Source organism: Nanorana parkeri, unplaced genomic scaffold, assembly GCF_000935625.1.
Source record: "Nanorana parkeri isolate BGI_ZX_2015 unplaced genomic scaffold, ASM93562v1 scaffold900, whole genome shotgun sequence".
Taxonomy (NCBI): domain Eukaryota; kingdom Metazoa; phylum Chordata; class Amphibia; order Anura; family Dicroglossidae; genus Nanorana; species Nanorana parkeri.
This window is the reverse complement of record NW_017307168.1, coordinates 78,702-106,502: the sequence shown is the minus strand read 5'-3', so window position 1 is coordinate 106,502 and position 27,801 is coordinate 78,702. Positions and strand designations below refer to the sequence as shown.

Genomic DNA, 27,801 nt, shown 5'->3' with positions numbered 1-27,801 from the left:
AACTTCAGTTTTTGACCAATCTTTTTGTGTATACACAGGACTTCCTTAGTAGCTTCCAAGTGATGTGCAGCAGAAGGAGCCCTGTCCAACCACAGGTTGGGCATATTGTACCAATTTCCTTTCAGTTAACTAGACTAATGGGCAAATGAGAGACAAAACAGCAAATGCACAATGCAGAACTGAATGAAGCACATTGATGGGTACAGGTCTAACAGAAACGTGGCTTGTCTGAACATGGAGAGTGTGAAGAAGCATTTAAAAATTATATATATATACAGGTGAAACTCGAATAATTAGAATATCGTGCAAAGTTCATTTATTTCACTAATGCAACTTAAAAGGTGAAACTAATATATGAGATAGACTCATTACATGCAAAGCAAGATAATTCAAGCCGTGATTTGTCATAATTGTGATGATTATGGCTTACAGCTCATGAAAACCCCAAGAACCCCAAATCCACAACCTCAAAAAAGTAGATTATTACATGCAATCAATAAAACAAGGATTGTACATAGAACAATATCGGACCTCTGAAAAGTACAAGCATGCATATGTACTCAGTACTTGGTTTGGGCCCCTTTTGCAGCACTTACTGCAATTACTTTTGCACGATATTCTAATTATTCAAGTTTCACCTGTATAGTACTGTGCAAAAGTTTTAGGCAGGTGCAAAAAAATGCTGGAAAGTAAGAATGCTTTCAGAAATAAGTGTTAATAGTTTATTTTTTATCACTTAACAAAATGGAAGGTAAATGATCAGAAGAGAAATCTAAATCAAATTAATATTTGGTGTGACCACCCTTTGACTTCAAAACAGCATCAATTCTTCTAGGTACACTTGTACACAGTTTTTGAAGGAACTCGGCAGGTAGTTTGTTCCAAACACCTTGAAGAACTAACCACAGTTCTTCTATGGATGTAGGCTGCCTCAACTCCTTCTGTTTCTTCATAATCCCAGACAGATTGGATGATGTTGAGATCAGGGCTCTTTGGGGGCCAAACCATCACTGCCAGGACTCCTTGTTCTTCTTTACAGTGAAGATACTTCTTAATGACATCGGCTGTATGTTTGGGGTCATTGTCCTGATGCAGAATAAATTTGGGGCCAATCACACGCTTCCCTGATGTTATGGCATGATGGATAAGTATCTGCTTGTATTTCTCAGCATTGAGGACACCATCGGTCCTGACCAAATCTCCAACTCCATTTGCAGAAATGCAGCCCCAGATTTGCAAGGAACCTCCACCATGCTTCACTGTTGCCTGCAGATACTCATTATTGTACCGCTCTCCAGCCCTTCCGGTGAAGAAACTGCCTCCTACTACAGCCAAATATTTCAAATTTTGACTCCTCAGTCCAGAGCACCTGCTGCCATTTTTCTGCACCCGTTTCTATGTTTTCATGCATAGTTGAGTCGCTTAGCCTTGTTTCCACATCAGAGGTAAGGCTTTTTGGCTGCAATTCTTCCATGAAGACCACTTCTGGCCAGATTTCTCCTGACATTAGATGGGTATACCTAGGTCCCACTGGTTTGTGCCAGTTCGGTGCTGATGGCAATGCTGGGCATCTTCCAATGTCGAAGGGAAGTAATCATGATGTGTTACATGTTGCATTAAGTTTCCGTGGCTGACCACTGCGTCTACAGTCCTCAATGTTGCTTGTTTCTTTGTGCTTCTTCAAAAGGGCTTGAACAGCACATTTTGAAACCTCAGTCAGCTTTGAAATATTTGCGATTTACCTTGCCGATATATAACTTATAACTTACCTTGTGTCTTGTTGCCATGCTCATTCATGCCATGGTGTATGACCTGTGACATAAAACTGTCTTCCACAACCTCCCCTTAGTAGCAGAGTTTGGCTGCTCCTCACCCAGTTGTAAGCCTCCTGCACAGCTATTTCTGTTTCAGTTAATGAATGTGATTAAACCTACATATGAAATTGATGATCATTAGCACCTGCTTCATATAATTGGTTATTCATACACCTGACTCTAATCCTACAAAATCTCTGACTTTGTACAAGTGTAAGAATTGATGCTGGTTTTAAGCCAAAGGGCAGTCACACCAAATATTGATTTGATTTAGATTAACAACTCCTAAGTCTTATACTTACCTGTCCCCACTCCTCTGGGACCTTTGCTGTGTGGCCTGCGTGAAGCCACACAGACTCTTCACTGCAGTGGCGGACCTAGGGAACAAAGGGCCCTGGTAAAATATTTTTTTTCATCCCTGGTCCATTGACAACATGACTGTATGCTTAGATACACCCACTCACTGCTAAATGGTTAATATGCCTGCAGGGAACAATATGTAAGAGGATGTGGTCAGGGAGCAGGTGCAAATCCAACTGTTTATCATCATTTTCCATTTTATTGAAACTCTAACTGAGTCGTTAAAAAATAGTAGCTAACAGACCCTTTTAAGCATGTTTTTACAGAACCATATTTGTTTTCAGGCAATGCAAGGGTAACTATAATGGTTTTGAGTCTTTTTTTGTCAATAGTTTTTTTGTTTATTTCTATATATATAAAAAATTATTCACCCAAGGAGTTCAGTTCAGTATTATAGACAAATGTCAAATGTGGTACCAGAATCTGAGTAGGCATCTTGATCTGTGTAATTAACACTTTGCAGCTAATAAGTCTCTAACAGGATCTTGTAGGCTTGTGGCTACAGATAAAGGTAATCAATTATCACCTCACTAGGGGCAACCTATCAAAACAATCCTCTCACACTCTGTGACTACTGGGGTACAAAACCATCTGGGATTATTACTCATTTGCCAAAGAGAAAATATGTTTTTTCTCTTGTACATATAGGGAGAGGAGAGTTATTCCTTCTTATACAGTTGTAGTATGAACTATGAGCTGCATGTGGATACCGCATGGCACGCCCTGGCCTTATAAAACCTAGAAACCAACTAAATGGTTATATGGACCCTGTCCACAGCAGACATGTTGTGTTTGGACTTGCTGTGATTGGGATGAACCATCAGAACCAGATGGTCCAGATGCCCTATGACCTATTCAGAACTTTCCTCACGTCTGAGGGGTACCACCCCACAAAGGTGATTGCCCAAGCGAAAGGAATGCAACCCACATCTCTACCCCTATAAAATTAAGTGGCATGCAAATGCACAAGGTAATTCATCCAGAGCTTGTTCTGAACAAGGCGGTTACTGGCTTTTCCTGGCGTGCTCCCACCAACACGATAAAATGATACTGGCTAAATGGTAAAGTTTACTTCTGTTTTTTTCCCCATTTTTGTTTCATAGCAAATAGCCAATATCTGTGTATGTCATTTTCTTTCTTGTTTTTGATCTGATTTTGTTTTTAATTATTATTTCTTTCTCACCTCTGAAATACCCACTATCATTCTGGGAGACTTCAATATTGCTACTAACATTAACACCCCAGCTATCACTCAACTTCTCAGCCTAACCTCTTCTTTCGACCTAACACAATGGACACACCTCTCCAACTCCCCTTTTCCCCTCTCAAACCACAACCATGTCAGTTTCATGCTCACCCTGTCCCCAACCCTGAATCCCCCTAATCAGCACACTGTTACCTGGAGAGACTTTCACCACTTCAACCATTCTCTACTCTGCTACTGACTACCTCTATGACAAAATCTCACCCCTGTCCTACCCCAACCTGGCTACTTCTGTCTTCAACAGCTCGCTCACATCCTCCCTAGACACCTTGGCTCCCCTCACTACATGCAGACTTAGGCCATGCCCACTTCATCCATGGCAAACTGGAGATAACAGAAATCTTAAAAGACATAGCCATGCTCTTGAGTGAGTGTGACCTAAAACTACATTTCTGCAAGACTTCACACTGTTTAAAGCTGCTCCAGTCCTTGTCAACCCTTTTTTACTTTTAACTCTACTATGTCCCCTACTGCCTCCACCCACTAACTCACTCACTGCCCAAGACATTGCCATTCATTTAAAAAACAAGATAGATGAAATTCGGGATGAGATCTCCACTGTCCAGTCACCTTCCCCTAATAACGTACCAGACCCACCATCGCACTTGTTACCCTACTCTTTTGACCTTGTCACTACATAGGAGGCTACAGAACTTTTCTCTGGCACCTGCCTCACTACTTGTCCCCCGGACCATATTCCCTCACCACTACTTCGGTCACCCTCTTGCTCTATCCTACACTCTCTTACATTTTCAATCTTTCCCTCTCTACTGGCATCTTTCCCTTCCCATCTAAAACATGCACTGATCACCCCAATACCCAAAAAACTCACACTGGATCCCACCAATCTTAACAATCTCAGGCTAATCTCCTTACCCCCATTCACCTCCAAACTCCTAGAGTGCCTAATCTACAACCGCCTAAGCCACCAACTCACTGATAACAATCTCCTCGACCCCTTACAGTTTGGCTTTCGCCCCCAATACTCCATTGAAACCGCCCTCTTAAAACTCACTAATGACTTACTAACAACTAAAAACAATGGCCACTACTCTTTACTCTTGCTATTAGACCTTTCTGCTGCTTTTGACACAGTTGACCACCCGCTACTCCTCATAAAACTCCACTCGATTGGCCTTCAAGACTCTGCCCTCCCATGGTTCTCCTTCTGCCTATCTAAGTGCTCCTTTAGTGTCAGCTACAAATCTAACTCCTACCCCCCTCTTAATTTTTCTGTAGGGGCCCCCACTCACCCAAAGGATCAAATCCAAAATGTTATCAACCACTTACAAAGCCATCCACAACTCTGCCCGCTGCTATATCTCCAATGTTGTCTCAAAATATCACCCTAACCATCTCCTCCGCTCTTCCAAAGACCTCCTGCTCTCTAGCTCCCTTGTCAACTCCTCCCATGCTCGCCTCCAGGACTGCTCTAGAGTCTCTCCCATCCTATAGAACGCCCCAACCTGTTCATCTATCTCCCACTCCGACTGTCTCGTCTCTTCAGGGAAGCCTATCCCTCCTCAAACTAACCACTGAACTATCACTTTCTCAAACAATTCATCCCCATAAAGCTACCTCCTCATGTATCACTTGCACCTCCCTTTTAGATTGTAAGCTCTCACGGGCAGGGCCCTCTCTACCATCATGTCTTGAATTGTATTGTAATTGTAATGTCTTCCTTATATTGTAAAGCGCTGCACAAACTCTTGGCAATATATAAATCCTGTATAATAATCATATTGCCATGCACTATTCTGCATTTTTGGAATATTAAATATAAAATAAAACAGTTGGCCTTCTGTGTACTAAGCAAAGTATTTACAACTCCTAGAGAGACTGTTACCTGTGCCTCTGAGCTTGGTTTGTAAGTTTTCTGCTAATCTCTGGGAAATTGCATCATGTGGCTGCGCCCTCATGTTTTCTGTGATTGCAGCAAGTGGCTGACGGATGGAAAATCTGATTGCATTTTGCAGATTTACAATCAGATTGTCCGTTCTAAAAGATTAGTGAGAATCTATAGAAACTATCATACATGCCACAGCCAGGAACATATCTCATTGACAGCAACAGGGATCTGTGTGTATGTGTATGGTTGCCTAACAGACCAGTTGACTGACAAACTGCAGGTGGTGGCACTTACCATGTCAAACGTGTCTGGTGTGTGTGTGTGGAAAGTGGGAAAGGTGATTGTGCAAGGACTCTAGATCACATGATAGCTGGGTAAATCTTGAAAGCATATGGGAATCACCTATCACCTATCTGCTACACATGCTTTACCGTGCTCCAGATTGGATGCAATATTTGCATTTTTCTGGCTGGCAGTATTGCAGGGTGTGATAACTGCTTCCCAGCCCTTGACACATTCTCAAGGCAAGCTCTTTCCTTATCACTCCATCCCTGAACAAGGATCCTGCACTTTGCGTGCTTTGTGATATCTTGAGCTCTGGCGACAGCAATGAGATATTAGTGTGTGCATGTTGTTATTGTTTGTTTCCCATGTTGAGATTTGAGAATTTTGGGTTCTCATTATAATTTGCCAGTATGCGAATCAATTTACAAGGATTTGCAATGAACAACAATGGGCACAAATGGTCTGGCTTCCCTTGTCGTTGTACCCTGTGTAACCCAATCTGTGAAAATAAATAAATAATAATAAAATAATTATATATAAACATATATATATATATACAAATATATTATACACAATACAATTAAACATTTTACACATAGCAAAGCATTTACAGAATACTATTTGTTATCTAGAGATGCATCATAGTAGTAGCAGCCTTCTTTGCTGCTAACTATGTCTGATAAAAACCATGGACTGAGCCATCCAATAAGAGATAAGTCCCTAGCTTGAGCTGTGCCTTTTAAAATGATGCTTGCTGTACTCAGTAAAATGGAGTATCAAAGAGCAATGTATTAATTATCTAGAAAGTAATGATGTTCCATTCATTGCTTGCTTAAAAAAATAGGACTTACATGCGAGGTTCTCCAGCCCCAATCCCGCCTTAATGGCTTGGCTGTAGTAACAAACTCTGACTCTGTTTGTTGTAACCCATTAGAGAAAATATGTGAAAAGGGGCAAATGTGTTATCTCCATTAATTGGCAGTTGGCAAGCATTATTGACTGCGATTAATATTTTACTTAAACGAGTATTACCAGCCACTGTATTCCTCCTAAAAGCAACCCTCTTCCACCACAGCCCAACTGGCTATAAGAGCATGTGCTCTCACCTCTGACATAATAGATCTTTTTGCTATAGGGCTGTTATAACTAAAATCTCATATCTGTCCCTCTAGACCTGATTGATGAAGTTTAAGGCCAGACTTACACATATAGTATAGCCATAAAAATGGGAACGAGTCTATCTTCCTGACACTAATTTCAAGCCTGAATGCCTCTGTCCCCTGTTTCGATATAAACCCCCATCCCCCCCCGTCTTTGCCTGATGAATGGTGCTCATTTAATCAATGGCCACTCCACAATAACAAAGAGATTAGGTGGACGTGTTTATTAAAGAACCTGTCAACGTTTCTGCCCAAAGCGAGATGTTCTTCGGGGACAATTAATCCTGGCTTTTACACAGAAACATAGATTTACAGTGTGTAAAGCATTTGGCCATTAAATAGCCTCTTACTCTCCTACTAAATCTAATTGCTATTGTGTAATACATAATGCACAGTATGTGTATTTTATCCTGTACGTATTCAGTTGGCAAGTGATGATGTATAAAATGTATAGCAACCAATGAACATTTGCCTTCAAACCAAAATCTGGTGGGTTGCTATAGGGTACTGCATTTTTGCACCTTTAGTGTTCGTTGTACTGCTTCACTAAAAAAGCTCAATAAAGTACATTGGTTACAGAAAAAGGTGTGCTCATAATTTAATGCGCTAATACATTTTTTAGAAATGTAGGTCTGTTTAATATCTAATCATTTTTTAAATTATTCTTAGTAGGGATATTCAGATACCAGTTTAGATACCAGTGACGATACTTGGCATTTTCATGAGAACTACCAGGGTTGCAGCGGTTGCAGCTGGGACCTGGCTCTGGCGCTCCACCATTGTCCTGAAATCATAGTCTGTATTGTTTTAGAAAAACTGTCACATGACAAAAAACAAAAATGTATCAGTACTTGTATCTGTGAGTACTTGGACAAGTATTAGTACTTGTACGTAAAAAAAATGGTATTGGTGCATCCCTTTATTTATATTTATAAAAACAAAATCATACATTAAAACAGAGATGTACAAATCCCAGGAGCTCCGTGTGCTCCTCACAAATGACAGCTGCCTCCTAACTTCTGAATTTTTCTCTAGTCTAGTCTTGGAGCTGGAAAAGTATCTGTACATGTACTTGTACTTGTACTGAGCATGGTACTTGGTATCTGAACATCCCTAATTCTCAGTAACATTTGTGAAAAAGACCCAATATAACCGATGGCCCCTAACCCGCAAGCTGCTGTTTAAGCTGTTGCCTCTTCTATTGTATAAATATCAAATACCTGATGCATATATTGCAGTTCTTCACTACAGAGTATATAGTTTCTTGGTACCTACCCCTGAAAGTATTTTGGACGCATTCTAATGTATGAAAAAATGTTCATCTTTGTATATTTACCTCAAATATTCTTATGCAAATTGTTTAACACCAATCTTGTGCAAAAGATTTCTCATGCACATTTGTATTTAAATTTTACTTTTTATTCATGACTTGTTTTCAGTCATATGAAATGGTATCTACATGTGAAAATTAACATCTCAGCTTTCACTCAGGTGAAAACTGAGGAATACTTGAGAAGTATTGGTAGATTATCACAAATCTGAAGGCAACCAGGGTGGAGCTCCAAGTGTTTAGGGAGAGTAGAATTGCAGAAGATCTTTCAGAACATTTTTGATGTCTTGGCAGCAAAGAAAGTATAAAATTGCTATGCTACGCATTCTGCCATTGGGGTTCATACTAAATGACACCCTTCCTATTAATGACTTGCTACATCCTTGCAGTTAATCCCTTACTTTTCAAATGGAAAATGCGCTTCATATACAAAAATTGCATGCCTCTTGTTCACATGTAATCAAATAGGAAAATGTTTTGCATGATCTTTTTTTTTACAAATTCACATAACCATTAAATTGTGTGAAAATGTAAGAAAAAAAATAACAATTTAAATTAAACTCATATCAATTTTTTTCTCATGTAACACATGCCTGAGCAAACTTTAATGCATCAGGCTGAAAGCCATGGTTCCATAATAGAACAAGGGCTTCTCTGGTTAGAGAATTTCAGTGTGATTGTTGATGACCATGATTTTGTTGAATAATCCTTGTTAGATTACACATTACTTTTATCTGCCCTTTTATAGATTTATATTCTCTTCACTTTCCTGCTGCCAAGGAAGATGATGCTTTATGGCTCAACTGAACTTTCAGTTTAAATCAACTAAATACATCCCTGGTGCATCAAAATAAAAGGTGTGCAAAGTGTTACAGTTTCTTTAGACAACAGCCACAGTCTTAGTAGGAAAGCCTGTCCCCTGCCAGCATGCTACAGAGAAGGACCCTTGCTCTCTTTTGGGTCTCTTGTAGAGGTCTCATATGTCCTCTGCTGAGTCAAAGCTAGGGTTCTTAAGTTAAATAAGCTAAAATGAAAAATACACAAAAATAAAAAAAGTTTAAAAAAATAAAAAGTTAAATAAAACTAACATTAAAAATCCCCCCAAACAATTAAAGTCCCCAGCCTCTGCGAACACACGCATTAAAAAAAAAAACGATGGTGGGCGGTACTTGTAGTTCCTCCTTCCTGTAGATGGATGAGGTGACTGTGTTGGTGGAGCCACGCACAGCTGCACAACTAAAAACAAAACAAAACAGCAGCCTGTGGGGAGAAGAACCTGCGATTCAGGTAAGGTGACCATGACCATTGATTTTGACCATGTTACACCATAGCAATGTGGTCTGGGCTAGTGCTAGCATAAGGATGTATAGGCAGCCAACTGAGAGCGCTGGGGGGGGGGGAAGGGTCAGACCTCTAGAGACAGACCACTGCTTCCACACAAAGAGCAAGGGTTCTTTATAGCATGCTTGCTGGGGACAGGCTTTTCCACTCAAGTTGTGGCTCGTTTCTAAAGAAATTGAACTGTAACACATTAGACACTGTTTGTTTTGGTAATCTAATGTATTAAGCTGATTAGAACTGAAAGTTCACTTGAGCTTTAAGCAAAATGAATTGTAGAACTGGGTCATACCCAAGGAAAATGCAAACAAGTTTCTATCATACTGGACCAGGGGAAAGAAAATACTTGGATTGAGTGATCACATTGAAGGGTATAATAAAGTGGCAATAAACTCAGGATTTAAACCTTAAAAATGCATTCAAGTACTTTAAATATTAACAAAATGTATCTTATTTGTGTATCACTGAGCTGTAGATCCTCAAATCATTTCCGAATTGGTGCTAAAACTGTCCTTCCTTGTGGAGGGTGGCTACTTTTGTTCCCCATGGTCCCTGTGTGTGTGTTGTAAAGTAGCCACCACTCCAAGATCACTCCTGTGATAGACTATGATTTCAATACAAATTAGTAAGCTAAACGTGAGATTGTAGTCCATCATAGGAGTGAGCTTGGAGTGGTGACTACTTTACAACACACACAGGCACCATGGGGAAGAAAAGTTGCCACCCTCCAGAAGGAAGGATAGTGTCAGCACCAATTCAGAGATGCTTTGATGATCTATAGCTGAGTGATAAACAAATAATATACATTTGTATTAATAGTTAAGACACTTGAATGTGTTTTTAAGATTTAACTCCTGAGTTTAGTGTCACTTTAAAGGTGGTCTTTGCTCCACCAAAAAAAAATGTGAACCCATCATTTCCAAAAAGAACAGTATTATTTTTAAAAACAGATCTGAATATCTATTTCAGAATTACATCTGGATACAAGCTTTGTCACCAGGTTTTGAAGTGACAATACAAGCACAATTTGTAGAAGGGGCTGAAGCTGCTCCCTGATCCCACCAATGAATGCAAATACACCGATACATTTCCTAAAGCACACTACATTTAGATGATTACATTGTTTTCCTTTATAACTGTTTTTGTTTACAAGGTGTTTTTCAAGGGAATACAATGCTGACAATGGCAGGGGGAACAATAGTTGTGCTGTGATAGTGTGAACCTGGTGTATCAGCAAATATCCAATGAAGATTAAAAATAAAGCCCTTCATCCTGGTGGGTTGATGATAATATTTAGTTTTGTCCTATTATCGTCACCGTTTTTATTTCAACCATAACTACTGTGGAAGAAAATTATTCCATTATAACATGAAATCTGCATCCCCTCATAAAATCATCATTACCTAATATTGCTTTGTTTCCGCTAGACAATTGCAGTAATAGGGAATCACAGCTGGAGCAGAGAAAGATCAAAGATAGTAACTCATTACAGCAAGTTTACCCTCCTTACAACACATACCTCCTTTTTTTCACAAATCCTTTTGTATTATAAAAGCAAAAGTAAACCCACTGACACATTAAGCATTTCAAGTTAACACACTCATCAGTGCATGCAATAACATTTGGGACAGACTTAAGTAAAAATATGGCAACCCTTAGATTAGCAGCGCAGATGGCTGCTCTTGCAGGATAAAATCTCCTCCCATTACCACAGGGAATGTTAGCAAAGAGAACCCACCAGAGAGACTTTGGCTGAGGGTAGTCGGCTGTGGGCATCGCTGGTTAAAAGACAGAGCCTCAGAAAGTTCATTATTGAGAGTATGGGCTGTAATCAAGACTGCAAATTCATTGCTAAATGAAGCTTGTAACAAGGGATAAAAGCAATTCATCTGCACACAGCATGTCCCTATGCAAGCTGACATCTCTTTATTCACTTTGCAAGGAAAGATAGTGCCTCTTGGATTTAACTATTAATTGCATCAGTTGTTTGTTGGTGAAGATGACTGATCTACAATCTTTACTAAGGATACCTTGTCTCAAACCAACTATACCATATGACCTGACCAAAGAATGAATACATTCAAATGTCGAATTCTGAAAGATCTAGAACAAGGGCTATTAAAAGGAGGTACTCATATCCTTTGGGTAACCAACTGATGGGATATTAGACTGGATTTCTGAATAATTAAAAAATCTCTGCATTACTGAACCTGAAATTAAAGTGGAAAAATCAGCTTGATGTGTCAGAAGACATGCAAATAAGATTGTCATTGTCAGTAATTAGACCTCAATTCCGTTTTTTGATTGCAGGAAAACGACAGCAAAGATCTCACTTCCATATCTGTTATTTGCCATGTTATATAAATAAAAATATGATCAAATTGCTATGATTTTCTTTCAGTTCTTAGCTATACATATGTAAAGTATAACCAAGCTATTGACCTCTTTTGAAATCTTATTAGTAATAGAACTGGTAATAGAACTGGTGATGATGATGATTCTGGTAGTGTGATAAAAACGGTAAAGGGACATATTGGGTAATCCATCGGAGGTCTATAATCGTTAACGAGATGACTCAGGGATCTATACACACACACACACACAATAGGTTGGACTTGATGGACATGTGTCTTTATTCAACCTCAAATACTATGTAAAAGGTTGATCTGGAAATTTGGCACTCAAGAAGGCACAAAAGCAGCCAGAAAGGCAGGCATCATGCAACTAAATTTTATAACCATTAGTTAGGTGAGCCCTGCCACCTAGATGTCTCTTGGCCATTTGGCCTAATCTGCGAAGAATGTATTATTCTCACATGAGGAAAGGGAACCCACTTTATCATATGTAGAAGAATACAGTCTGATGGTGGAAGCATGCTGGATCACAGCCTAGTGGAGTCTTATACATTAATTCTTCAATGCCATCCAAAAACCAGGACCAATGAAATAAGTGATACTGAATCTATGCATTTGGAATCATGAGTAATATTTATGTTACTGTACAGAACTGGGGGGACAAGTTCAAAACATTTGAAGACACAAATCATGAGAGAATCATGGAGGCTACTATTGCTGATAACTCTTTCTGAAAATAGTAGATGCATGACTGTCTGAATCATCATGCTTCAATTCTTTAAAAGGTTAGAGACCCAGAAAGTATTATTGCTGTTAAATCAGCTTAACAGTCAGGCAACTGGCAGTCCCAGTTTTGCTTTTAATACAGGTTTCCTTTAAGTTAATTAATACTTTGTTGGGCAGTGTGATAACATTAAGCAGCGTGATAATCATCCAGAGTAGAGTCTAGTATACTATAGAGAGCTGTACAATATAATTGAGTGCAATATATCTGGAGAAAAGTTGAGCAATGGCTAAAGATAGTGGAGCAACACTGTTATTATTACATTATTTTACTTTTTAATACTCAGTCATAGGGGTCCTTTTATGTGTTATGTGTGTTGTTTTAGTGAAGTACAATTATCAAAAATATATTAGATTTAAATGCACTTTGCAATTGAAACTGGATTGTGGAAAAATGATATAGTGAACATAAGTTCACTGATGTCATAAACCAATGGAATCTAATAAAATGCTACCCTAAGACAACTAGTGGTTCCTGGAACCCCCTTTATCCCAGTCCTTCAGGGATAAAATTATTTTTAAATAGATAGATGCTCCTAGCATTGGAATCCCAGGCATTCTCTATGGAAAACTACACATTTGTGAAGATCAGTCGGCATGTTCATTTTAGTGGTTGTGTGCAAAGCATGGATTCTAACATACAACGAGTGTCACATTTTGCTGCTCTGTAAACTTTTCTAGTTGCAAGGTTTTTTTTTACTGATCTGTTCAATAATCTTCTATAATAACCTATTCATCCCAGGATCTATGCTAATATTGATTTTCAGGGAACTAAATAAACTCTCTACAGCAACAAATAGGATGTTTCTTCCACATGTCTAGCATATATTAAATAAAACTGAAAAGTTGGATTTTTGTGTATGTGAATGCATTCTTACTTGGTTGCAATTTCTCTGTATCCTTCACTTCAATGGAACTGGACAAAGATTCAGCGTGAAGTATATGGTCATTATCCCAGTTTCCTATAGTTGTCAATTCATTGTTACTTTGCATATGGTTATCAGGTCTATCAGGCTCCCATACAATATCCCTATGCAAACTTGTTTCATATTTGCCAAGTGTGTTTTCAAAATGCCGCTGTCCAATTTTGTCAGGTTGTCCAGTTGGATTGTCAAACGAAGCCAACGTGCTTTGATGGCTGGCTTCTAGTAAACTAGTTTCTTTGTTTTCTGTAGGGCTTTGCTTTTCATTTTCCAACTCTGTTGTGGGGGTGGAAAATTCAAAGTGTTCATAAAGTAATTTGGTATCAGAAATGTGACCAGGTCCATCGGTCTTAGCAGATAGAGAATTATGTTTACCTAAAAGCCACATGTACTGCAATGAATTTTGGCCATCCTCTGGAACTGAACTTATATCTTTGCTAACGCCCTGCTGTTTTGGTACTCGGCCAGCATTTGAAACTTCTTCGGAAGAATCTGGTTCCACCTGCTCTACAATCTCCCTCCAACTCGTCTGTCTCGGTTTTGATGTCCTGTCCACCATGTTCAATGACCAGTCCTCTTTCTGTCCCTTGGAAACCTCATGTTTGCTAATTTTCCATCTGACTGTAACTGGAGTCACCTTTGTATCTTGAGTTCCTATTGTACCTTGTATCCTATTCCCAATAGAGGCATGTGTAGTAGTTAGCAGCCTTGAACTGTGAACATAATCTGATTCTGGTGGATCACTGGTCACTGCTTCTTGTTGCACTTCTTCAGTGAAATCTGGATTAAGCAGCTTTGAAGATAACACATTGACTTCACTTGAAATTCCCTTTAAATCTATTGATGTTACTGGATCACTGCCTCCTTTTTCATACCCATGCCTTGTAGTAGATATTACACTGTCAGTGGCAGACAAGGCATTATTAAATTCCAATTGTGTTGCTTGTCCAGGCTCTTGACTTTGAAGTTCTGGTTTTATCAGCCTGAGGTCTTCCTGTGGCATGAACGCTGGACCTTGCTGCTCATTCCCTTGTGAGGTGGGGGCTGTTGCTTGAAGAGCTGTTGAGAGGCAACATGTCAAAAAGGATAAATTAGAATCCTATCATGCTGAACGGAGAGAGAAGCCATCAAACCAAGCAAGAGGCTGCTCTTAATTCAGCAGTCAATTCATAAAGATAGAAGGATCTAGATTTATCCATGCTCTGCTTCTGTTTGGAAGTGCACCAAATAAGCTAACGGGATTATCATGCCGACATGCCACAAAAACCTGGTTTATTGTATGACAATGCAATAAATATTTATGGAATACTTTTCAAATCTCAATTCCAGCACAGTTATGTATATGACATTTTAGCAGTTACTTACTGCCTGCGGTTTATAGCTGTGGTTCAGAAACGACTGGCCCTCGCAGAGACTATATCATTATATTATAATGATAAAAATCTCTGCCGGTGTCTACTCCAGACACATCCCCAGGTGGGAGCTTGCTTGAGATATATTCCCTTCCCACCCTGCCAGCATGATTTACAGTATAACAGGTCTGCAGTATGCTGATTTCGCCCTTGCCTTAACTTTTCCCCACGAGAGTTTCCACTTCAGTAAAGTACTGCTTATTTTACATAATTATTTTAATTTATTAACTGAGCCTCACAGAACACAGACAAATAAATTACAACAGATAGAAGATAGAGAAAGAGACATTGAAGCTATAAAATTGCAGTGCCCAAATACCGTACGTATAACTGCAGTTTATAGCCACTTATCTGGTCCATAAATGCTCAGGAATATGTATGCATAATAACCTATTTTGCAACTGGAAGTTTCAGTATTTTTCTATTTATTTATACTAGTGGCTTTACCACGGGCAAAACAAAATACAAAGTTTGCTTTTAACTATCAGCTTTATTCAATAAAACAGTTGAAGAACAATGGCTATGTACAATCTGCAGCAGCATCTAGGAACTAATCTACATTCACTAAACTAAAATTTGATTGGTTTCTTTGGGTAACTTATTATAATCGTTGTTCCTTGCTCAGCATTACTGAAGGTATGCAATATTTAAAGTGACATTAAACTCAGGAGTTAAATCTTAAAAATGCATTCAAGTACCTTTAACTATGAACAAAAATGTATCTTATTTGTGTATCACTCAGCTGTAGATCCTCAAATTATCTCTGAATTTGTGCTGACACTGTCCTTCCTTCTGGAGGGTGGCTATTATTTCCCATGGCATGGTCCCTGTGTGTGTTGTAAAGTAGTCACCGCTCCAAGCTCACTCCTGTGATGGACTGCAATCTCAATACAAATATGTAAACTAAATGTAAGATTTTTTAAATCCTTCCCCACTCTATCCTAAAGAAAATGCCAGAACAGACACTTACATTTTAGCATGTAAATTCTAGTTTCAAGAGCATCCCATTCAGCAAACATTTACAAAGCATTTAAAAAGCACGAAGTGGCTGAAGCCCCATACACATTTTTCAGTTTCCTTTAGGAAATTTAGAATATAACTCTCAATCTTTGTCAAATCCTCTAGCAGGCTGCAGCAGACATATATAGCAAGTAGGGATGAGCTCTAAGGTCAGCCTGAAAACAGGTTCAGTCTGACCTTTGCTTGCTCAGCTGTTTATCTAAACACTGAACATTTACTCTGTTTGGAAGGAGCCCAAGGTCCAATATATTAGCGGTATTTTTACCTATACTATATATAATAGCTTAACAGTTGCTAAGGAAGCAGTGGGTGTCTGCACCCGCCACATCCTTAGCAACCACTGACATCACCTGGCACATTCACTTACATGGACAGGAATCCCCAACCTTGTAAACAAAGGGGCATGGTTGGTATCTGTTTTTCCTTTTGACTAGCATTGTTCATCGTGATTGACGGGGATCTACATCACTGGATGGCGTAATTGACAATGCATTTACACTGTGGGATTTGTTTTTAATGAAGGCCTTATCAAATGTCATTCACATATGTGGAGGTGGTATTTGGGGGCCCCCTTATTTTGAAATGGGCTAAATAGATTCAGATTAGCCCTCCATCCACAGAACCCCTCAATCACCAGGCCAGGGTTGTGGGAAAGTAGTGCATGTCCTCATCAACATAGGAACAAGGCGCTTTGGTATGGATTTGGGGGGGGACTCTATACCTTTTGTATTTGTGTAGCGCTCCCTCTTAAAGTCCAAAACAGACCCTCATCTAGAATAAGGGGGGAAATGAGGGGGAATCCCATGCCATTTTTTTGTCATTCTCACTGTTTTTGGTAAAAACAGAATGGGGACCCGCCTTAAGGGTCCGGTATGTAATTTTGATGGGTTCCATGCAGTTTTTTGCAAAGAAAAACAAGCTGGCAGGAAAACCACTCCAAGCTCACTCCTGTGATGAACTACAATCTCAATAAACTAAACTCAGTAATCCAAATGTGAGATTGTAGTCCATCGTGAAAGAGCTTGGAGCAGTGGCTACTTTACAACACACACAGGGACCATGGAGAACAAAAGTAGCCACCATCCAGAAGGAAGGACAGTGTCAGCACCAATTCAGAGATGATTTGAGAATCCATAGCTCAGTGATACACAAATAAGAGACATTTTTGTTAATAGCTAATGTACTTGAATTCATTTTTAAGATTTAACTCCTGAGTTTAGTGTCGCTTTAAAAGAATTGGTCATTTTTAAATGTTCAGATTTATTAAAATTGCTGCTCACGGTTGAATAAAGTTTTGTTTGGCATTAGTACATGTCATCTAGGGCTCTGTTCAGCCCCTCATGCCATTTGTTTGACAATCCCTAGTCTAAAGGTCCCCACACACCTTACGATAATCGTACGATAATCGCGGGAAATCCCGCGATCGTGCGATTATCGTAAGGTGTGTGGAAGCCGTGCGACCTCTACTACTGTAAGGTCACACGACTTTAAACTTACGGACATGTTCGAAACCCCGCCGAGCATCGTGCGATGTTCGGCGGGTTTGTGGCATGTCCGTACGATAACAGCCGTACGGGCCGGTGTGCGCAAGTGCATAATGCCCGTCCGGCATTGCGGTCATCGGAAGCCCGCCCCTCAGGGGGCGTGGCTTGCGATCATCGCAAGTACGATCTGCCTATGCAAGATAGGCAGATCGTACGTTTTTTTAAGTACCTTACAACCATCGCAAGACAAAAGTCTTGCGATGGTTGTAAGGTGTGTGCCCAGCCTAAGAGCCAAGAAAATGACCATTAGTGATTTGACTGATTCAACTCCCATTGATTTCAATGGGGTTTGGATTGGGTATCCAAACTTATCTAAACTTCCCCGAACTCAAGCTCCATGCTGTGATGAAGACTGTCAAATGCCAGCTAAAGGCTGCTTAATGCTTCCATCAAACTACAACCAGCACTCCTGTTAATATCCTTTAACAGTTCAGTATGGAAGCTGAATGGTACTTTAAAGGCTTTCTAAGTGGGAAATGCTTCAGACTATAGCTTACAAACTATCATTTCAAATGCCCACATGTAGTCAGCCTCAGTTAGAAACTCTTTGTAATAAGAAACAATTTGACAACAGGAACAAATAGCCAAAGCATGTCCATTCCAATAGAACATGGATAGGCAACCTCAGTGCTCCAGCTGTGGTGAAATTACAAATCCCATCACGCCTCTGCCTCTGGGAATAATGCCTGTAGCGGTCAGAATCTTGCAATACCTCATGGGATCTGTAGTTCCACAAGAGTTGGAGCGCCAAGGTTGCCTTTCCCTGCAATAGAAGTTTAAAACACATTTTTCTTTTTTCACTGCATAATGCTAAGAGGACTGGATGGCTAGTTACTGCAGGGAATTTTTAGCTGAAATGTGATAGCTAAAAAGCGCAAGGATTTAGTTCCTAATTATAATCTGTATATTACCTGCCAAAGTATAACTGATTATAATCTGTATATTACCTGTCAAAGTATAACTAATTATAATCTGTATATTACCGGTATATAAACCTGTATATTTCATAAAACAAGGAAGTGGAAACAGCATGAAGAAAAAATGAAGGTGTAAAGAAAAGGGAAATACAGCTTTAACCTGTTCAAAACGTAATGGGCGGACACAGCGGACACAGCTGAGCTAAACGGAATGAGCAGTTATGCTTAAAGCTGAACTGTAGGCAGTTACAAAAGCACATTCTGTATTCATTAATACATTATGAAATGTTTTTTTTTTTTAAATGCATGTAGTGCAAGTACCTGACCTGATATCAGCCTCTTGTAATCCCTGTACGACAGAGCAGGAGTGCAAAGAACCAATCAGTTCATGGGCTGACAAGAAGCATGCTAATAGGGAGAGAAAGCAGAGTGACAGAAAGATGAACTCATCACCGTGCTGCTTCTTCTTTCACTGTACAGTCACATGCTGAGACGGGTCCAACAGCAAGTGATTTAAATGATACTTGCTATCTCACTGAATTCATCTGGATTAAAGGTGAATATTTCAGCAACAGCTGGTTTTGTTATTTTACCTTTTTATGGGATATTTATTTTTATCTTGTTATTTTTGGTTGGAATTCTGCTTTAAAGTTGAACTCCAGGCAAAAAGCTAATACACAGACAAACTACATACACGTGAGCTGTTTTTCCGTGCCAAAGGATGTGTATTTCTGTGGATCCAGCCCTGGGATTTACACAGCAGAGGCCTGTTGGCTGTAAATAAGTAACATATGGAGGTCTCTCCAAGAGTTTGTGATTGGACAGTGATAGGAGAAACAGCAGACTGATGTGATCATCTCTGTTCTTTCCACCTATCAGTCTGTTCCTTGTTGGCACATGAGCACTGCATCACAATTGATTGACTCCTTTTGCTGCTTCTCCCTCTTCCAGCCCGAGCTTTGTTGTACAGGAATTGCAAGATGCAAGGTCAATTGCAAGGTCAAATTCAGGTACTTACCTTACATGCATTAAAACATGCAGTTTCAAATGTATAAATGAATTCAGAGCTGAATTAATTTGTGTAATTTATATCTGCCTGGAGTTAACTGTGCCATAAAAACAGGCATTCTTAGGTCGCATATATTGCATTACATGTTCAAGCTTACCAACTGCATCAAACTGATCCATTTCTGGCCAGTCCCTTAAAAATAAAACTATTATCTAGTGTGCCACCCTTCCTTCCTAAAACCTACCAAAATGCCCCTTTTACTCATCTAAATGCTAGGTCATGTGACATTCTGGTCCCTGTACAGGTGGTAGCATCTTTCTCCAGGTGTCCATGTCACTTCTTGCATAACATTGATTCTTCTTATTGTTTCTCTCAGGATCCACAAGAGGAGTCTGCAGTGGTGACATCAGCAGAAGGGGACTGGCAGAGACTGTCTGATACTGACATATCTGCATTACTGAATTACTAATCCCCATACCCAGAGCTGGCAAGGGACCATGGTGGACTTAGGTAAATAAAAAATCACTTCACGAGGTAGGTAAACAGAAAAAAAAATCACTGAATGGGTGGGTGGTGTTAACTGTTACATGTAAAATTGATTCAAATAATGAAGGTTTCATGTATAGCAAACAGCAATATATCATGCATATAAATTAGAGGTGCACCAAAATAGAAATTAAAAAACCGAAACGTAACCCGAAATTGCACTTTCGGCATTTAGCCAAATGTGCCATCTTCTGCCGATATGTTTCGGCGGCCGATATATCGGTGCATCCCTAATATAAATACATACGCTTTATTGCCAAAAGTATTGGGGCACCCCTTCAAATCATTGGATTCAGGTGTTCCAATCACCTCCATGGCCACAGGTGTACAAAACCAAGCACCTAGGCATGCAGACTGCTTCTACAAACATTTGTGAAAGAATGGGTCGCTCTCAGGAGCTCCGTGAATTCAGGAGTGGTACCGTGATAAGTTGCCATCTGTGCAATAAGTCCATCCATGAAATTTTCTTGCTACTAAATATTTAATGGTCAACTGTTAGTTGTATTATAACAAAGTGGAAGCAACAGGGAACAACAGCAATTCAGCCACAAAGTGGTAGGCCGCGTAAAATGACAGAGCGGGGTCAGCGCATGCTGAAGCGCACATTGTGCAGTCGCCAACTGTCTGCAGAGTTAATAGCTACAGACCTCCAAACTTCATGTGGCCTTCAGATTGGCACAACAACAGTGCGTAGAGAGCTTTATGGAATGGGTTTCCATGGCCGAGCAGCTGCATCCAAGCCTTACATCACCAAGTCCAATGCAAAGCGTCGGATGCAGTGGTGTACAGCATCCCGCCACTGGACTCTAGAGAAGTGGAGACGTGTTCTCCGGAGTGACGAATCACGCTTCTCTGTCTGGCAATCCGATGGACGTGTCTGGGTTTGGCGGTTGCCAGGCGAACGGTGCTTGCCTGACTGCATTGTGCCAAGTGTAAAGTTTGGTGGAGGGGGGATTATGGTGTGGGGTTGTTTTTCAGGGGCTGGGCTTGGACCCTTAGTTCCAGTGAAGGGAACTCTTAAGGCATCAGCATACCAAGGCATTTTGGACAATTTCATGCTCCCAACAGGCAGATTTCAGTCATGTACCAATATTTCTGCATCTTGCTTGGTCTGAACATATACATTCATTGTTTCTAAACATCTTTAAAGGAATATTGTCTCTGATCAGGGCACCTCTTTGGGTCACATGGGGGGAGTGTTAGGCAGAGTGGCCAGGTTGCTCAATCAATGTTTGCAGTGTGCCTGCCATCCCCTTTCTGGCAGGAGCGTCCCAGGCCGCTAAGAGAGGAGTGGGGAGATAAGGGCCATACACATCTCCTCGACCAGCTCTTAGCAAACTGGGACGCTCTAGCCAGCGTCCCGCTCAGCTCCTGGCAAGGTTGCTAAGAACCGGGCTCTGCAGGCTCTGTAAATGTGCATCTGCAGAGCCTGGAGAAGGCAGCATCCCCCCTCCAACCGCAACCACAAGCCAAAAGGCTAGGGACCCCACTGTCTCTAATGATCATTTTGGTAGATATTCATCACATTTTTAATTTCATCCCAAATTCAGTGTCCTGTGTTTTTTAAAATCCAGATTTCATTCATTCACTAAACATCTTTAGCATTACCGATAAGGCTAGTGGGTGTCCCTATAAATTTGAAGCTATATGGACTAGATGAGTTGATATCCAAGATACAGCTGAGGCAGGTGGGTTGGGTTGAAGGATTTGTCCTATTCTCTGTAGAGCTCGGTATGGCCTGTCTACACGCCTATGTAATGTATCATGCTTATGTGAATTTTTTGGCCTACATTTTTTGCTTTGATGCGCATTGTCATTTTCATCGTATTCACGATGTAGTCATTGCTGTCTTTTTGCCTGTAAACTCTTCATACCCATGTGCTGTTATTTTGTGTGTGTCTTTATTTTTTCTTGTTTGGATACTACTGGTCATTTTTTGTTTAAAAAAACCTCTGCAATGAATATTAGACATGATTATAACTGAGCTATTTTACACATTATTTACAACCTTCCATTCATTTAAAAAAAGTATACATTTTCACCTGAATGTCCATATTATTAGAATTATTAGAATATACCGTATGACTATTTTGTGCATGTTGTGATCACTAAGGATCTGGTCTTGAGACAGCACATGGACACACTATTATATTTGGAAGACACATGTCTTTAAAGATAGATATCTTAATCCCATGCGTGAGTGAAGTCTTCCCTATGGCAGTTTGCTGTACTATCATTAATTTACAGCTGTATTCTAGCACCCTTGCCTCAAGCCTTACATGGGAACAAAAGAAATTCCAGAGTAGCTGTTATGGAATACCTAGGATAATTTTTTTCTGCTCCATATGTTGTTATATTGTTCTATAAGGTCATAATTATTTATCTGATTAAGACTTCCATCAAATATTCATTGGAAAGGATTAGCTAGGACAAACATATCGATTTGAATGAATCAATACTCAGTGTTCTTTATTCATTTGTCCCTCACCATGTAACCTTCTGAAGCCCCTGTAACAGTTTCATGCTATGTGACTTTTACTGCTGGGAAATATCCAGCCCCGTAAGAATGAAGAACTGTTTGTAATAAAGTGCTTTTAAAACCGGATTTATCATACCTGAGAAACCAGCCGAAATGTGCAGCCATGCACAAAATCACACTTACGCTGCAATGCTTATCACAGAAAATCCCCCATTCCTTCTTTGCAAGCAAAGTGCATAAAGGGCCTTATTCGATAAACAATTCTTATTCTTAAAAGTTTTTAAATTGGACCTGAACTCCAAAAGTGAAGATTTGCTATGTTATAGGAAACATCTAGAAATGTAAATTGTGCCTAAGAAGTACCGTTAAAGTTGTACCTTTGTCTGGATTTTTTCTAAAAAACAGTGAACTACCTGGTATGTGAGTGCGCCTAAGTGCTCCTGTGTCCACAGTTTAATAGTTGTATGTCTGCAGTGTGCAATGTAAGGCACTGCTACCTTTGACAGTTGGTCTCAGATTTAGAGTGAGAGGAAGCAAAGCCCTGCTTCAACCAAGATTTGCAAAGACTTCTACTTTTGTATATAAATTCAGGATTAGCTTTACCAAATGTTGACTGTATTATCTTCATTTAGAGGGAAGATATTAAGTAGGAGTGCACTGAAATTTCGGTGGCCGAAACATTTCGGCCAAAAATGGTACTATGGGCAAAATGCCGATAATACCATAATGGCCAAAAATGCGGTGCATCTGCAGCTTCTCTCCTCCCCACTGGATGATGGTCTGTGTCCCCTCTGATGCCCGCTGCTCTCCCCTGCCTGTGTCGGCAGACGTAGCAGGAATTCAAAGGTAAAGAGACGCATCCAGCGGGGAGGAGAGAAGCTGACAGGATGCCGAGCGGTGTGGTACAGTGAAGAGACAGCTGTCAGCTGTCACAGGAGGCTGAGCTCTCCGCCCACACCGCCACCCTCAGCCTCCTGTGACAGGCGGAGGAGTCAAGATAGAGAGCGGGTTACAAGCACTCAGTGATCAGAACTGATCGCTGAGTGCTGGTAAATAACTGAGGTCATAGTATGCTTACTGTGTCCCCAGTTATGAATGAACAGGAAGTGCTCTACATCAGTTCCTGTTCATTCATGATGTAATGTATAGGAGCACTTAGTATAGAGGCTTCCTCCACCTAAAGATGCATGTTTAGGGCTATCATCATCATCCTTTCTCCAATACTTGGACATGCATGTTCATATCAGCTGTCAGACTCCTGAGGAGCTGCAAATAATTAGATTGAGGACTCTGTGTCCTTAATCTCTTTGTATATTTTAAAAGAGAAATATCAGGGGTCTGTTTAGACTCCTGATTTTTCCCTAAAGCCCCTAACAGTAAAGTAAAGTAAAAGAAATTATAAAAATAATAATAAAAAGGTTGGAAAAAACCTCTGCCTGTCTTTTTTTTGGGCACAGCTTCTACAGTTCAGTTTCCACTTTGAGTACATCAGCCAATTAAGACCCATCTTGCCCTGATCTGGCTTCAGCAGACTGAAGTACGATTGGTTGTTATGGGTTAATGTACTCAAAGTTTCCTGGCCTTGTAACATACTGAAGTAACCAAGCATTACACTCAGGATCTACATTTTGTATAACTATTGATTTAACACTTACTGAATAAAGGGTTTAAAGTGTATATAAACCAAAAATATATTTTCAGTATGTCTGGCATCATGTCTCACTGTATAGTTTTCTTAAGCAAATATGTTTTTGTGATTCTGTTGCAAAGTTTCTTACCTTAAGATCCTGCCAATAACGGCACTTTTTGTTGCAGGCTGACAACGATAAGCCACTGCCTCACAATTGACATGCTGCATGAACATTTACTTGCCATGCTTTATTTCAGTTATTATTTTTTTTGTACAGATTGCCAGATTCTTTATTTAGTAATTATCTGTATGTCTGACAGTGCATTTGTTATCAGTGCTGAACATCAAATGGGATAAGATCAATTACAGAAAAGTCACCTTGTGTATTGCTTCCAGTCAGCATAGACAATGCATAATTATTATAAGACTACTTAGTATACGGTGAACAAATATAGCTGCCTGTAGATATTTAACAGTGGTGTAGTGTGCAACTTTTTTGTTTATTACTGGAAAGGAGAGATTTACCCCTCACTGTAAACCCTCACTACAGTGAGAGATTTACCCCTCACTGTAACAATGGCTTCAACAGACAGGACGTGATGTGATATTTGCAACAGTAACACAAAGTCTAAGGGACTTCTAGTCTTTTCCTACTTTATTAATAAAAATAATATAAATCTGTGTCCCTGTTGCATATTTTTTTTCACTTCCTTTCTGGTGAAACTGTTGTGAGCAAGACAGTAGGTGAGGGGAGATCTCTTGATTATGAAGAGCAGAGGTTTAGAGAGATGACTGAGCTGAATCCATTGATAGGTCCCCACGTATTCACAGATCAGCACCATGGATCAGTTGGCCTTTTCCTAAACTACCTTTGGTAATGTTTTTAGATGGTATATGTTCATGCAACAAAAATGATTTATACAAAGAAATTAAAGTATGAAAAAAGTGCTTTTTAAAAACATTTTCAAATGTCAGTGCCATACAATGACATGAATATCAACCATGGAGTTTATTAAATTGATTTGCTGGCAAATGTGCTGGATTTCTGATGAGTAACATTTGCCCTACTTATAAACCACATTTGCTGACATATTCAGAAAGTGAAAAACATTCACCCGCATTTGACGACATTTATCCTTCCGTGAAAACAGATGGTTATTGTAACATTCAAGCTATTTATAATTGGGTAATTGTTAGATTGGCTAAACTTTGTTGGACACTTTTTAATAAAACATTGACCATAGTGAGTGTGGCTGATACACTAAAGGAGTTCATAATCTTCATTTAATATATTGAGTGCATATTCACTTTACTTCTGCAATCATGTTAAAAGCAAATTCCTGTTCACTTCGAATACCATTCAATCATTTCACTGATCAAGAGTCTCAACTCCTTTAGTAAATTAGCTCCATTCAATAATTTTCTTAAGCAAATGTGCAGTAGTGAATATGCTGACCGGAGCTGTCCACAGTGCTGAAACGTTTCAGTCCTGAGAAGGTTTCATTTTACCTTTTTTTTTTTATACCTTGCCATTTTAGTGAAATAAAATGTATTCAGCCTTTACCCCTTTATTACCCACCAGGTATTCCTATCACAAGGGAACATTAGCTTGCAATGGGGAAACCAAACAGCCTCCCTGCCAAAGAATTGATGCTGACAAACATCAGTTGGCACTTCTGGTGCAAAGGAGGGAATACCAGAAACAAGAGGGCTTATGTGTACCTAAAGTAGGTGACAATTCCTCTTTGGTTAACTGGTTGTAGTGGTGCTTACATGTGATTTAAGTGTTAAAGTGACCCTTTTAGCCCTTTAAAATTTTTTATTTTTCTGCAATAGGAGACCTATTATACTCTCCTACTTCCCCTTATCTCTTCTACCTTCCCTCTGTTCCAGCACTACAGCCTCCATCAGACTATCAAGCATCCAGGAATGTGTACTCCATGACACATACTCCAACTCCTACACCACTGCTATGTTCTTCTATTGCAGGGATCCTCTAATTGGATTTTTTCAAATGATTAACAGGGTCACTTTAAGGAAAATATGCCCACAAAGTTTTTTTAAAGTGTAATATTCTTAAATCTATTCAAAGTCCATTACATCTTATTCTACTTTTGGAGTCACATTTGGGAAACCCCCATCATATGTCCACAAGTCCACAAGGGCACATATAAAACAATTGTTTGTAATGCTAAAGAAGCAGCTTACTGGGTGTATGGCATATATCAGCTGTCACATTTGCTGAGTACACATTGCCTGTATTATAAATACATCATATGTGACCAGCAGATGATAGAACTTTAACAGATGTTTAATATTACAAATATTACCTTTGTAGCAGTATGCTCCAAACCTCCTTTTAGGACTAGGGAAACCTGTGCGGTTTGGATGTTGATATAAAGTCCGAACTCCTGGTTCTTCACCACCGCAGTTTTTTCTTGGGTTCCGAATAGGGTAACGGACACTGCTGTCTGCTAGCCAACCTGGGTCACACTGGTCTAAACCCTTTCTCCATGCTGCATACAGCTGCCCCACTGTGGCCAATGTTGCTCCATCACGTAGACAAGATTTCCTGGCGCCTTCCAGATTGTTTCGTTCAGGAACATAATAAACATCTCCTGGGTGTTGAATTAAAAAAAAAAAGTTACAAATTACAAGATAGAGATAGTGTATAAAATGAATTTGTTTCAGTGCAGCTTTCCAAAGCCAACAATCAATTGGAACATCTGGCAGTAATGATAATGATAGGTTCTAAAAGGGAATGCAAAGTCAATAAAAGTGATTGCGCTATTCATAAGAGTGAAAGTATGCCAAGACAAAATCACAAGACTTCATAATAAATTATACAAAGATAGTAAAGATGTTTCATGATTGCTGAGCTTGCTATCAGGCAGCAAAGGCTGAACATTACAACACGATGAAATCACTAAGCTATAATGTTTGTGTTGTTTCTCATTTCACTTGATGTTTTCACCCATGTGACTGTATTTTTCAGCCCTCATTGGCTCTCACTGGTAAATGTGAACAATATTATGGTAACTAATGATTGTTACCTCTGTAAATTGAGCCAAATTGCCCCACACACAACAAAATCTACCTTGTGGCTCTTCAGTGTAACAATATGCATCATAGGTTTCTTGTGGATCCCTTTCTCCATACGTCCTAACACCGGGCAGGTTATTTCTGTCCCCATAGCAACCAGGCCTGGGAGCTTTTATTGGATACCTGCATAAGAGATAAAGATATAATAGGGATTTTAAGTTGAACAGGATTTATTTCCTTCATGTAGCACGCATTGTCTGTTAGATCAGAATCTATTCCTCTATTTTAACCTCTCATCTACCTCACTATAAACATTTTATATTTAAATCTCTATGTACATAACTTAGTCATGCTTAACCATCCCCAGAACACTCTTTTTAAAGAATTTAATACAAAATTGCACTACTAAAATGAAAACTCAATTTTGTGAAATTTGCAATTCAAAAATATTCTATAATTACACAGATTTATTATAGTGCTTTTAGTAATGTTCAGATTGTAATGTAAGATTATGCAAAGTGTGAGCGCACAAAATGGCTTGACGCGCACATACTAGAAAGCTTTTTCTTAGTCGCAAGGATAATTTTTTCTAAAATCTAGTCAAATTGCAATTGGCATAAATGATGGTAAATTTGTATCATGCTGAGGTGCTGCAATTTGCAAAGCATTAAATACCTAACTCCATCCAAATGTGTTTTGGATAGATAGGGAAGAATACAAACTTGTGACCCCAAAACTTGAT

At 39.5% G+C, this 27,801-nt stretch overlaps 1 protein-coding gene across 1 annotated transcript in view; it reads right to left on the bottom strand.

Moving 5' to 3' along the window:
• NCAN (neurocan) overlaps window positions 1-27,801 on the bottom strand; it is a 107,366-nt gene that overhangs the window by 27,761 nt on the left and 51,804 nt on the right. Inside the window, exons 6-10 of the mRNA XM_018565916.1 lie at window positions 27,115-27,242; window positions 26,348-26,635; window positions 13,416-14,519; window positions 5,719-5,884; window positions 5,285-5,436 (exon numbers count right to left, since the gene is read on the bottom strand). Coding sequence (XP_018421418.1) covers window positions 5,285-5,436; window positions 5,719-5,884; window positions 13,416-14,519; window positions 26,348-26,635; window positions 27,115-27,242 — 1,838 coding nt within the window. The remainder of the gene's footprint in view (window positions 1-5,284; window positions 5,437-5,718; window positions 5,885-13,415; window positions 14,520-26,347; window positions 26,636-27,114; window positions 27,243-27,801) is intronic.